The 14701-nt window shown below is 39.2% G+C and overlaps 1 protein-coding gene across 2 annotated transcripts in view; it reads right to left on the reverse strand.

The window, feature by feature from the left end:
* Nucleotides 1-3388: 3388 nt before the first annotated feature.
* Nucleotides 3389-14701, reverse strand: part of HEATR3 (HEAT repeat containing 3) — a 33476-nt gene continuing 22163 nt past the window's right edge. For both annotated transcript variants that reach the window (XM_079118352.1, XM_079118351.1), the window contains 3 exons: nucleotides 8811-8954; nucleotides 6305-6481; nucleotides 3389-4244 (listed from right to left, as the gene is read on the reverse strand). In XM_079118352.1, the coding sequence (XP_078974478.1) occupies nucleotides 4122-4244; nucleotides 6305-6481; nucleotides 8811-8954 (444 nt within the window). In that variant the 3' untranslated portion in view covers nucleotides 3389-4121. The remainder of the gene's footprint in view (nucleotides 4245-6304; nucleotides 6482-8810; nucleotides 8955-14701) is intronic.

Consider the following 14701-nt stretch of genomic DNA (forward strand, 5'->3'; position numbering starts at 1 on the left):
AGGTATTCCATTAGCTGGCATTATACTGCTATTAGCTGTAGTGATCAAAAGGAGCATGAAGCTGGCATAAAAATAGACAGACAGCTGCACAGAACAGAACAGAGAGCCTAAGAGTAAACCCATCACCTGCAGTCAACTGACTGTGGACAAAAAAGCCAGCGGCAAGCATTAGAGAAGGAGGGTCTTCTCAGTAAGTGGTGCTAGGATAACAGACATTCAGACGCAGAATGAAACCAGACCCTCTCACCGGTTACAAAAGTCAACTGGAAATGTTTTAAAGATTTAGCTGTCTAAGACCTAAAACTATAAATCTTCCAGAAGAAACAGAGGGGTTGCTTCAGGACATGGGAATAGGCACAAAAAAAAAAAAAAAAAAAAAAAAAAAAAAAAATTTTTTTTTTGATAAGACCCCAAAAGTACAAGAAACAAAAGCAAAAGTAGACAAATGACATTACAGCAAACTAAAAAGCTTCTCTATATCAAAGGAAACCGTACCCAATGACGAGACAACCCACAGAATGGGAGAAAATATTTACAAACTAAGAGATCTAAATAGATGGCTCTTAAAAGGGGACATACAAAGGACAACTGGTATATGAAAAAGTGTCCAACATCACTAATCATCAGGGAAATGCACACAACATCCCTTCACCCCAGTAAGAACAGGTCCTACCCTAAAGAATACACAAGTGCTGGCGAGGATGCAGAGGAAACCCTTCCTTGCACACTGTTGGTACGAGTGTCAATTGCTACAGGCACTGTGGAAAATGGTATGGAGGCTCCGCACACAAAACAAAACCACAACAACAACAACAAAAAACTACCACCACATGATCCAGCAATCCCCCTCCTGGGTATATATCCAAAGGAAATGAAACCAGCATGAGAGACATCTGCACTTCCATGATCACTGTCGCACTATTCACAAGAGTCAAGAAATGGAAACAACTAAGTGTCCATCAACTGATAAATAAAACATGCTATCTATACACAAAGGAACAGTATTCAGTCTTAAAAAAGAATGGACAGGAATCCTGTCGCTTGTAACATCATTGATGAAACTGGGAGATCATTATGTGGAATGAGCCAGGCCCAGAAAGACAAGTATGGCATGATCTCCCTCACGTGGAATTCTTCAAAGCTGATCTCATAGAGTCTGAGAGTAGGATGGTCGTCACCAGAGGCTGTGGAGAGCGGAGGGGTGAAGAGCATGGGGAAGGTTGATCAGAGAGGAGCAGGGAGTTCTGGTGGGCTACTGCACAGCAGGGGACTACAGATGACACGTCACTGCATCCTAACATTTCAAGAAGCCAGAAGAAAGGACTTCTGGAGGAAGTAAATATTTAACTTGATTTAAACCATACACAATGTATACGTATATGGAAACAAATACATGTATTAAAGAATATACATAATTAATATGTGTAATTTTATGTTATCAGTTGAAAAATAAAAACCAAAAATCCTTGGCCAGGTGCAGTGGTGCCTGCCTACAGGCCCAGCTACTGGGGAGGTTGAGGAAGGAGAATGTTTTGAGCCCATGGCCAGCCTGGGCCACCCAGCAAGACTCTGCATTCTAAAAAATGTTCTAAAACAAAGAATTTCACCATAGAGTTCCTACTCCCATACTTAAATAGTGTGTATTTCTAGTGTACTGTTCTGTGTGATTTCCAAATAAATATAATTTTGGGGGGGCAGTGCTGGGGTTTAAACTCAGGGCTTCACACATGGTAGTAGACAAGCATTTCTACTGCTGAACCACATCCCCAGTCCCTGAAACAAGTATATTTTAAAGCAGACTTTTTTCCTCTAGGAAAGACTATAGTCTCTATTACCCAATGAACAACACTTGCATGACTTACTAAGCTATTATGTAAGCAGTTAAAACTGCAGAGTATATTCAATGTTTGCTTTCCCATTTACCCTGTATTTTTTTTTTTTTTTCTTATCTTTTTTTGGTACCAGGGACTGAACTAAGGGGCACTAAACCACTGAGCCACATCCCCAGCCCTATTTTGTATTTTATTTAGAGTCAGGGTCTCACTGATTTGCTTAGGGCTTCGCTTTTGCTGAGGCTGGCTTTGAACTCTTAATCATCCTGCCTCAGCCTCCCCAGATGCTGGGATTACAGGCATGCGCCACCACACCTGGCCATTTCCCCTGTTTTTAAGTGTGGCAAAACTGAATGGCAGCTATACAGATCAAACTATCCATGCCTTAGAATCCAAAGTTTTTTGAGGATGACACATTTTCAACATAATAACTTATCTATTCTGTTCTGGATGATTCAGTGATTGCTCTATAAAACTGAAAATCACTAACATTGATTCATTCAACACATATTGAAAGCCTAATGTGTACTAGGCCCTGTCTGTGCTAAACAGTTTGCACACAGATTATAGATTGCAAAGTGTGGGAAGAAGAGAATTGGACATTTTATTCTCCTTGAAAATGATATTCTATAAGTATTTGAAGCAGGGAGAACTTGGAAACTTTTCTTCACTGGAAGACTTTCCCTCAAAGAACATCTGATAAAAAGCTTAGGTCGATAATGGGCTGCTAACTCACATGCACCCATGATTCTTGATCCAGAAACATAACAAAGCAAGAGGAACTTTTGTGCATGGTAAGCCATTTTCATTCTCCCACCCACATAGAGAATCTGTTCATTTTTACTTGGTCTCATAGGCTCAGTGACTTTTACAGCTGGGAAACATCTTGACTCCCCAACAATCTATACCAGACAGGCAAAAACTTGTTTTTTGTTTTTTTTTTTTTTTTTTTTTTTTGTTGTTGTTGTTGTTGTTTTTAATTTTATACCAGGGATTGAACCCAGGAGCCCTTAACCACCGAGCCACATCCCTATCTCTTTTTCTGTTTTATTTTGAGATAGGGTCTTGCTAAGTTGTTTAGGTCCTAGCTGAGTTGCTGAGGCTGGCTTTGAACTTGGAATCCTCCTGCCTCAGTCTTAGGCAAAAACTTAAGGTTTGCCACAGCGTACATGAAATAAAACACCATGAGCTCATTTTCAGGCAGCTATAGAAGTAGAGGAGAAAGTAGGTCTTATATTGGGTAATGATCTTTGTATCAGGGCAAATGCTGAATTTTCAAATCTCAACTCTTCTGATCAGGCAAATGGCTGGATGATGGAGATGGGCCAGGAGCCCCTCTCAATGACGTGCATTGAAATTTCCTGAAATCTCCATCTCCATCCCCTGTTGTGACCCTGTCACTCAAGGACACTGAGAGGTAATGCTGGGAAGTCCTGTTGTAAGTCTTTTTTCATGTCTCATATACTTGAAGCAATACTTGTTAGCAAGGAAACCACCCAGGAATAGGAATATTTAGTGAAACAAGACTGTAAAAAAGGTTTTGTAAGACACAAAGCTTTCAATTAAAAAGTTATTTATTAAAAAATATTTTCTACCAGTTCTCATTCTATATCAAATTAAATCAAGGGGCGAGGTTATAAAACAATAGCTGATCAGACCCGCCTGTTTAGAGGATGGTGATCACCTCATTTAGCTTGTTAGTATGATCTTCTGAGTAGTGACATACAAATTCAACTCATTTACTTCTTCACAAAAGGTTCATAATTGGTATACAGTACTTCACACCAAAAAAATATTTTGCAAAGCTTGCCTTCATATTTCAGTTAAAGATTCAGTTAATATAAAATGACACTGGCTTTTAAAAAATCCAAGCAATAATTTGGACTTTCCCTTCTTGCAAAATTCAAGGACAATGTGATCGAGGTTTCTTTCCTGTTCACGGAGTAGTTAAGAACCACCTGAGACTGAGCTGCATTTCCATTTTTTGTTTTGAGTGATTACAATACACTGGAGACAATGGTGAGAGCACTAGAAATGGCACAGCGATGCCCAGGCTTGAATAGGACTCCTGACAGGGTTTGGGGTCTTTACGAACCTCAAACTAATGTTCAGAGTAAAGGCATTAAAAAAGGCCTCTCAGAAACACATAGTATTTTCAGCAAAAAATACTTTGGGGAAGAACTTGTCTTTCTCTCTCTCTGCAGTGCGAGGGATGGAACCCAGGCCCTTGCGTGTGCTAGCAGGTGCTCGACGCTGAGCTCCAGCTCCAGCTCGATCTCTTCTGGTGGTTCAAGAAGTGAGTCTTTTCTCAACCGTTTCTTGATAAGCAACAAATCTTCTCAAATTCATCTTCACATTGTCGAGAACACAGAGCTGATCTGGACTGTATTTACCTCTCCCTTCTTTTCGTATCTGTGAAAAAGAAGTTATTTATAAAGTATTTCATTTGGGGTATATCTGACCACTTTTGGAATAAGAACACTGCAAGAATTTGGTGAAACAGTTTTACTTCCAAAGTAAGTAGAATAAAGTACATAAAGAAGAAAGACAATTGAAAACCTACATCTTTAAAATGATAGTTACAAACATGACCAAGTTGTAGACTTTAAAAAGTGAATCACATGCATGTGAATTATATCTCACCTCTAGTCTAGACCAGTGGCTTTCAAGTTTTAGTGTGAAACAGTATCACCTGTAAGATTTGTTAAAAAATGGGTTGGTGGGCTGTCCACTGAGTTTCTGATGCAGAAGATCTGGGGGTGGAGCTGAAAATCCACATTCCCAGTGAGGTACCAGGTGATACTGGTGCTGCTGGTACCTCAAAGAGGGCACCTCTGATAAACGCTGCTCTAAAGAAGTTCTTAATAGAATGTGTGGCATTATATTAAAATGCGACTTGAGGTTACATAGGTACTAAATAGTTTTTAATGCAATTGTGGCTCCATCTTCCACAAAAGGGCTTCATATAGACAACTATAGGCTAGGGCTGGGGAGCACTTGCCTCACATGCATGAGGCCCTGGGTTCGAGTCCCAGCACTGTAAAACAAAACAACAACAACAAACCTCCAAACTGTAGGTCAGGCTTCCAGCTAACAAAAAAATTTTATTAGGGCTCTATACCTTTGAGAAAAGACACAGTGAAAATAACGATTACCACAGCAAAGAAGACTAGTAGTAAAATCGATTTGAACCACAGATTGAACAGACAGAAGCAAATGTCTACTTTAAAATCTAAAATATTGGGCGGAGGATGTAGCTCAGGGGTAGAATTCTTGCCTAGCATGCTTGAGGCCTTGAATTTGATCCCTAGCACCATGAAAGAGAAAAACATATATATATATATATATATATATATATATATATATACCATGATAAATATTTATATTTCTCACAATTACATAATTTTAAAATTGAGATTTAGACAAAGAGATGGACTCATGATTCAGCTTGTTTGTAAAATTCCTACAGGTGGAGGTGCAGCTCAGTGGTAGAGCGGAGGCTCGCCAGCCTGAGCGAGGCTCTAGGGTGGATCTCTAGCGCGTGCGCAGGCACACAGGATCCTGGCTGCTGTCCTACCTATTCCCCCCCACAAAGGTTTTTGAAATTATTTTCAACTTAAAGTTAGGCTTGTTGTTTGTGATACAAACAGTAAATAAATACAATGGCTAACAAAGGTAGTAATAGCTACATTCTCCAGGCTAGGAGGACTTGGAGTTTGCCTCTTTCTCAAAAGGAAATATCCATAACAATGAAATCAAGATATGAAGTACTGTATGATAGAAAATCATACAGTAAAACACACAAGAAAGTGCTTCCGCAGCCATCGGCTACAGCATACACATATGTGAAGACCCTCCTGCTTTCTTTGCAGTGCTAGGAGTTGAACTGAGAGCCTCACATGCTCGACAAGTGCTCTACCAGTGAGCTACAGCCCCTGGCCTTTGGCAAAGCAAGATTTTTTTGAGCTAGGGTCTCGGGGCTGGGGAGATAGCTCAGCTGGTAGAGTGTTTGCCTGGCAAGCACAAGGCCCTGAGTTTGATCCCCAGTACCGCAAAAAAAAAAAAAAAAAAAAAAAGTTGTTCTGAGCTAGGGTCTTGCCAAGCTACCCACACTGGCCTCAAATTCGGCAATCCTCCTGCCTCAGCCTCCCAAGTAGCTGTGGGTACAGGCGCGTGCCACCACCACTCCTAGCTATATAAAGGACTTTTAACATTACTAAAGTGTTAAAGAAATGAGGAACTTGTCAGATGTCGTTCTGGCTCCAATTACAGTGATTCAACAGTCACTGTGGAGCTATGACTCAGTCAAGAAGCATTTCACAAAGTACTGGGGATGAACTGCAATGTTAATCACTGAGATTTATAGGAATTAGACAGGCGCAGGCCTCTAAATTGCATGGTGCTAACTACACACACCCTCTTTCCCAGAGAACTACGAGACCCATGCACTTATAAATAAAACAGCCACAAACCTTCGTTTTGAAGACTGGCTGGAATTCTTTCAGAGTTGATAACAATTTAATTTGAATTGAGGCTTTTTCAGCTTCTTCACCATCTGCAAAAACATCAAAGAGTGCATCCAAAGCTTCTCCTGCTACCACAAGGGAAGGATCTTTGGTGGCAACCTCAAGTAGAAAGCACCCAATGGTCTGGAAACAGCAAACACATTACAGTATGACTAAGGTCAGTCTCCAAAATGAATGCTAACGTCAAATGTGGCAATAATTCATACGTACTATCTTATGTAAAAATGTCAGGGGGGAAATGAAACTTTTAAAGGACCAAACACTTGATAAAAACTTATAAATATACCAAGTATAACACTGGCAAGATAAACATCTTATAGTTTATGTTTCTAAGTGAACTAAGATCCATATAAAAAACTGATTTTGAAAATCATTAAATTTTCTCCCTCTCTCCCTCAAATAGGATTATCTATGGTGTTAAAATATATACAATAGATACGTACATAGAAATCTTATCTGTAATGAAAAAAATCTGCTTTTAAAAGTATGTGAAAAACACTAGTATAATTAAAAAAATAATGCAACACTTCATTTCATTTTGCTGTATTTACGGGTCGATTTTTAGGATCCACTCTTTCCTTCTTCTCCCACAATTACCTAGCTAACAAACAGACCATTCCCAAACTGCAAAGAACTGCTCCAAGGTAATCTTCCTCTATTTTGTCTGCTCTGTATCACCCTTTATGCCTCAAGGGTGATGCACAATCCAGCTTTATGGGGAGGGGACAGAAATGCTCAGAATACTGAGTTCCAAGTCCAGCTGAGCCATCAGTAACAGGGTGACTGCTGGACAGTCAGTTAACCTCTCCCGGCTTCAGTTTTCTCATCTAAACAGACGAGGTAAACATAACCTCTAAGCTGGTGCTTAGATTTAATATTCTAGAGTGTAACACAAAGCCCACAGCACCACCTATGAAGAGGTCTTATTAAAAACGATTCATGAGAATAGAATCCAGCTTTAGGTCTAACTTCCAGGAAATACACAGGATGAAGAAAGAAGCCCTAATCCCATGAAGAAACAATCAGAGGAATGCAGAAGGCTGAACACTGTATGGACAATGGATCCCGGAGCTGAGAACAGATGGTGCTGGGATAACTGTTCTGGACTGAGAGAGACAGAGAAGACCCCAAACCAAACATAATTTGTGGAATTTACTGGTTCAAACAAACTAAATAGGTATCTCTGGGACAACTGGAAAATCATGAACATGGGCCAGATATCAGATACATTAAGAAACAACTGTCAACTGTATAAGTCACGATAATGGTGGTTACATAAGATACTATCCCTATTTTTAATAGATGCTCACTGAACCAGAGGGGCCAAATACCAAAATGTCCTTAACTTACTTTAACACGTGCAGCAAAGAAACTACGTGATGTGCACAGGATTGGATATTAACTGTTAAATCTGCCATGGGCACACAATTCATTGTACTTTTTCTTTACCCCCGTTTGGAAACATGACTGAATAAGAACATTTTAAAATTTTATATTTGAGAAAAACTTGCTGTTCCACTAGAGTGGACCTTGGCAAGCGGTCTTTATGGGTGAGGGAACAACCCCACACCCACACTTCATCTGTACGCTGCACACGCATGCCACACAGCCACGCTCTCTCTCACTTGTGTGCACATTCATCAGACATCTCTGGCATGACACAGGAGGACAGATAACAGTGGCTGCCCCTCCAGAAGCAAATGGGGGAACTGGATATTTAGGAGTGGAGGCCAATCTTTTCAGGATATACTTTTATACTTTTTGAAATTTCTTATTATGTGCATGTATCATTTTTCCAAAAGGATGCCTAAAATAATTAGTCATCACTATAAAATTTTTAGAGGTTAAGAGGTGCTTTATAATAAATGGTTCATTAACAATCAGCATTCCAGCTGTGAGTAAAACGAAGGGTTATTTCACTACTGTTGACCGCTGAGTCACAGTGATGCGTATCTCTAGCAGTGCAGTTCCTGAGCAACTGCGTTGAGACCAAGTGCTAAAAGCAAACATGTCCAGGGAATTCCTAGTGGACTGGTACTACCTGAGTTGCTGCTTATAATTTGTGGAATGATTAATTATTTTGTATTTCTCAGTGATTATTTGTATTTCATGTATTGGGTGAATTTTCATCAGCAGGAGAATAAAACATGCAAACCCACAGCAAAGATAAATGGCATCTTTAAAAATTCTGCATTTGGTCTTCACTGAAGACAAATTTATTTTTGAAAAAGTACCTCCAGAGTAAAGTTAAATGACAAAACGAGGCTCAATGTTTTATGTACTTAGCTAATATGTGTAGTTAGAGCAAGTCAAATGGCAAATTCTAACAATATAACCTAGCAACTTCCTAATATGATATCTTATCATGCTCACAGAAGTTTTAAAAAATTCCACACCAACGGTTATGCTTCTCCCATTTCTAATTTTTTAGTTTAGAAGCAAATTGTTTTACCTTAAGAGTTTCAAGTGTACCAGCTTCTCTGGCAAGGACGCTGCCCGTGATTCCTAAAATGCTCACGACATTCACTCTGACCCCGACGTTACTACTGTGAATGCCTGCCTTGCATAGTGTCATCAGCTGATCAGGTGTCATGCACTGTTGGGAGAGCAGAAGAGAGTGTTTAGAGAGTTAAACTCAACTGGTTCCAGCAGCAAGTGAAGGGAGGACTGAAGGGCACCCTTTCTATAGCGGTGTGGTGCTGAGAGAGGTAGAGATGCCTGGCAAAGAAGTTAGTATGTATTCTAACCATTCCCAAATACAGCCGGCAACACTGAACCAAGACAAGCCTGCTCATGCCACTGTCATTATCCAGTCTACAAAAGGGGCTTCAGGTCCTGTTCGTTTTATTTGAAGATGTTCATTCCAGATGTACACAGACTGAGATCCTAATTTCTTTCTAGTGATGATCATAAAGGTTTTGAAAGTATAACAGAATCACACAGGTTTTTAAAAAATAGGCTGAGCCTATACAAGGTAAGAACTTGGATGTTTTGTCACTAAAGAATGTATATTACATAGTGCTTCTATCAAGTGTGGTAATTTAAATTTTTTTTTTTTTTTTTTTTTTTTTCAGTATTGAGAACTAAACCCAGGGGTGCTCTACCACTGAGCTACATCTCCAGTCCTTTTTATTCTTTATTTTGATACAGGGTCTTCTAAATTGCCCAGGCTGGTCTTGAACTTGTGATCCTCCTGCCTCAGCCTCCCTGTTGCTGGGATTCAGCCTAGGAGTTGCCCAGGAGTTAAATCTAACATGAACACGCATTTTGGCAAAAGTACCATGAAGGAGTGTGACTGGTGTCTCTTACAAGAAGCAGCACAGTGTCGTGATGAAGAGTTTGGCTCTGGAGTCAGACATCCTGGGCTCAAATCCTAGCTTCACTCCCACTTGGCATCCATTTTCCCATCGGTAAAATGGGGATGATAAAAGTATTCATCACTAAACACTCACTAGTTATTATATATAAAAATACCAAATCATTCTAAAATCTCAAACTCATTTCTCAATCATCTGCATTGCTTCCGCCTACTCTGAAGGTAACAGACAACGTGCCAGGTTGCCCAGAAAATACTATAAGACAAAAACTGTGTGCACTATGGGATTCCCCATAGCTTGGATGAGGCTGTGTGAATCATAAAGACAAGCTGCACCACGACCAGGTGATTCATAAAGAAACTATGGAATGTGTACAGACCAACAAGGTAAAGAACGGGACAGGAAGCAGGAAAGCTGAATTCCAGGGTGGGTGCTGTCACTCAGCAAACCAAGTCTTTGGTTTCTTCTCCTTGTAAAGCATGGGAAAGTCAGGGTTCTTCTTGTTTGAATACTTTATGTTCATGCATAGCATAAAGTCACTGTAGTTTAAATATGATGTGTTCCCCAAAAGCTCATATGTGAGACAATGCAAGAAAGTTTAGAGGCAAAATTATTGGGTTATGAGCATTTTAACCTAATTAGTGCATTAATCCCCTGATAGGGATTAAGTGGATGGTAACTATGTGCACGTAAGGTGTGTCTGGAGGAGGTAAGTCATTGGAGGCTTATCTCTGGGGTATATATTTTGTCCATGGTGAGGGGAGTCTCTCTCTGCTTCCTGGTACCATGTTCTGAGCCACTTTCCTCTACCACACTTTGGGCTCAGAACAATGGAGCTGGCAGTCTATGGACTGAGACCTCTAAAACCATGTGTGCCAAATAAACTTCCTTCTCTAAAATTGTTCTCGTCAGGTCTTTTGGTCACAGCAATGAAAAAGCTGACTAAAACAACAACTAACCTGATAATTCAGGATCTTAACGTATATGAAAGATTACCATTATCTGAGCATTAACTGAGTAATTTTTTACTAATCCAGTAAAATGACACCTGTATACCATGAAAAAAAATCAATAAAAATACCTTATATTCCTGTAGGCCCTACAGTCTAAGGTTATCTGATCCCCACCAAAAGCCATATGGCAGATTGTGTAATATTAACATTTCCATTTTATAAAAAGTGAGGGCCAAAAATTATGTTCTTGAAGAAAATTCTCAAATATACAAAGAAATCTTTTTAAATAATAAAGAATACAAAGTACCATGAAATCAAAAGCATTTGCTATATTTAACAGTAAAACATCATTCCCATTAAACTCTGATAAGGTTTGGGAAGCACTGCTCTAGAGGGTGGCTTTGGAGGGATCGAGGTAGGACCAAAGACAAGTTCACCAGAGAAAAGGGAGAATCACTATTAGGAGAATCAGCTAAGCATAGCTGGAAGCTGCCTGGGATCACAATGAACAGTGCCCACCAGCAGGAATCTCCAAGGAGAGATTGTGCTTTGGGAGACAGAATATGACCATGTACTGCGACCAGTGACAGGTTAATAACCAGAGGACTTAAAAAAGAGGGAGAATAGTTAAAACCGTGGTTCTCAAAGGTTAGCATGCATGAGAATCACTGGAAAACGGTTTAAAACAGGTTGATGGGCCCCTTTTCCAAGCTTCTATTTCAGTTCAGACCCTAGAACTTGCCTTTACACACAAAGAACAAAAAGCACCAACCCCACAGAAAAATGGGCGAAAGACAGAAACAGTCACAGAAAAAGAAATGCACAGGTCCTAAAGCACAGGAAAACAGTCAACTTGCTCATTATCCGGTGAGAGATGCATGTTAAAATTGAGGTATAATTTCTCATCTTTCAAACAGGTGAAAATTCAGCATTCTGACCACTCTGGGCCGGTAAGGCTATGGCAAGCTGGGTATGCCCAAGCACTGCTGGCAGGGACACAAAAATGGCTCACAGTCTAAGGAAGGGCTGTGGCAATACATAGCCCAGTCACAAAGGCTGTTCGCTCATCAGCAAGCCCACTTCTAGAACTCTACCCCAAAGACACAATGGCAAAATAATACGGACAAGGATACAAGGGCATGGCAGTTCTTCTTGTAATAGTAAATGACTGGAAACAACTCAAAAGTCTATCAAGGGGAGACAGGACGAGTGGACATGGGCCATCTGCACTGTGCAGTATTATAAAGTTGTAAAGACAACGTGAGGGCTGGGGTTGTGGCTCAGTGGAAGAGCACTCACCTAGCATGTGTGAGGCACTGGGATTGATTCTCAGCCCCTCATATATAAATAAAAATAAAGGTCCGTCAACAACTAAATAAATTTCAAAAAAATGAGAAAAATCTATATCATAATGATAAGAAGAAAATAAAAGAAAGAAATGTCACCACCTTGAAGAAAAGAGGTGAGAAATATATACTCTTTAAATAAGCAAAACAATTAAGGTATTTAAAAAAAAAACCCAGAGTGACAAAGACTAAAAAGGTAGAACACACTAGGCACATATTCCACCACTGAGCTATGCCCCCAGCCCAGACCATTTTATCCATTTTTACATGGACACTCCTGTGGTGGTAAGCACACATTATGTGCATCCATCACCACGGTCCAGTTTTGCCATTTTATCACCTTCCAAACTGAAACTGAACCCACCAAGCACTGACCCTCTCCTGCCCCACTCTCTGGTAACCACTGTTTTACTTTCTTGTCTATGATTAGCTAGTCTGGGTACCTCACATAAGAACACTCACATAGTATTTTTCTTTTTGTAATTGATGTGCTTTTTTTTTTTTTTTTAACATCTTCAAGGTTTATCCATGATATATATGAAATAGCATATATCTGAATATATTTGAATTTTACTCCCCCCTTTTTTTTTTTTTTTTTGCAGTACTGATGATTAAATCCAAGGACGGTATATCACGGAGTTACATCTTCCAACTTTTTACTTTTAAAAAATTTTGAGATAGCGTCTCCCTAAAATTCCAAGGCTGGCCTCAAACTTGCAATCTTCCTCCCTCAGCCTTTGGCTCTGCAGGGATTACAGGTGTGGGCCACCATGCTGGGCTTCTACTCCTTCTGAATCCATTATGTCCCACCGTCCTATATGAAGGACATCTATAAACTTCTACATTTTATAAGACACTAGTAAAATTGCACAAGTTAAGTTTTTATAGGTGTCCTATATCTATGATGGGAAATAATGAGTTAAAAGTGTATATTTCATTATATATATATATATACACATACATTTTTCTCTGAATATATCTAGTTTCACAATTTTAACTCTGAAACCATGCAAATATTTTGCATAATTAAAAAAGAAAAAAAAAAAGCTAACAAAAAAGTAATTCCTTTTTTCTGGGCAAAGTGGTGCATGCCTGTAATTCCAGCTACTTGGGAGACTGAAGTAGGAGAATTGCAAGTTCAAGGCCAGCTCGGGGAAACTTAAGTGAAACCCTATCTCAAAATAAAAAATAAAAAGGGTTGGCAATGTAGTTCAGTGGAAGAGCATGCCTGGGCTTAATCCCCTGTGCCCCACACACACCAGTGCACATGCACACATACACACATCCCCCACTTATTTTTAAAAGTGAAAACTACAGCTAACTTATTACAAGCATACACAGAATTCTTTCAAGCAACTTTAAAACACAGTAATCTAGGGGTGGGGAGATAGGTCAGAGGTACAGCGTTTTCATAGCATGAATAAGGCTTTGGGTTCAATTCCTAGCACCGCCAACACATACAAACACACACATACACGCACACATTAAGCCAAAACACATTGTCCTTCTTTAATCTAGAAATAAGAGTGTGAACTTTATTTTGCTCTTCCTAAAACACACCTATTTCAACAAAAAGGCCTAGAAGCAATGAAAATATGGTGGCCATAAACCCTCCAAAATTCAGCTTTCCGAAAAGAAGCTTTTAGAAGAAATATTTCCAAGTTTTAAGCAAGAAAATCACAAGTTGAGCCTGGGACATCGTCTTTAACCTGAAAAGCAAAAACTAATAATAATAAAAAAATCTAGATGTAGATTTGGATGTAGAGTCCATGACAAAAAGACACAGAAATCAATCTGAAGGGATTCCTATTATGTAAAGATGGGTCAGTTTCTGCATAAAAGAAAGAAATATAAATCCATACTTTAAAAATCCTGAGCTCACAGTGATACTAAAAAAGAAGCCTGTGTGAAGGCCTGGGTTCAGTCCCTAACATGCACATACACACAAAGATAAAGAGAAAAAAAAAAAAAGAAAGAAAAAAAGAAAGAAAGAAAGAAAGAAGCTTTGTTGGTCGTGTTTAGAGTGCTAAAGCATTCGTTCATCATTCTGGAAAAAAAGGGTCAGGGCTCAATTATACAGTTATCTCTATTTTTTTTTTTTGTACAAACTATTTCAAAGTTACTAAATAGCTGACAAGATGGAAAATTCTTATTTAAAGAAGAATTCCAGCTAATACATGTGATAGGAAGGACAAAATTAGGATATCTCCATTTTGTAACCCCCCAAAAAATAATCTAGGCAACTGTAATCACTGGTTACTAAAAACATTAAGTGAATCCACTAATGAATCTTAATCTTCTACCTTGGGACATTAGATGATAACTTGTTGAAACTAAGTGATGGTGCATGTGGCTTCAGAGAATTTGTCTGCTTGTAGGAATATCTGAAATTTTCCTTAATGAAAAGTGATAAATAAAAATGATAAAACACATGACAAAGAGGTGTAGATGGATTACTGTAGAGGGTCAGGAGGAGACACCTAAAACTTCCTATAATAAAATACTTTTAAAGGAGTTGAGCATAGTGGTATATGCTTATAACTCCATTTACTAGAGAGGCTGAGACAGGTGAATTGCAACGTTTGAGGCCAGCCTGGGCAACTTAGATCCTGTCTCAAAGCAAAAAAATAAGAAGGGTTGGAGATATAGTTAGTTTAGTGGTGGAGCACTTGCCTAGCATGCATACAATTCTGGGTTTAATCCATAGTACCACCAAAAAAAAAAAAA

This window comes from Sciurus vulgaris, assembly GCF_902686455.1.
Source record: "Sciurus vulgaris genome assembly, chromosome: 17".
NCBI lineage: Eukaryota > Metazoa > Chordata > Mammalia > Rodentia > Sciuridae > Sciurus > Sciurus vulgaris.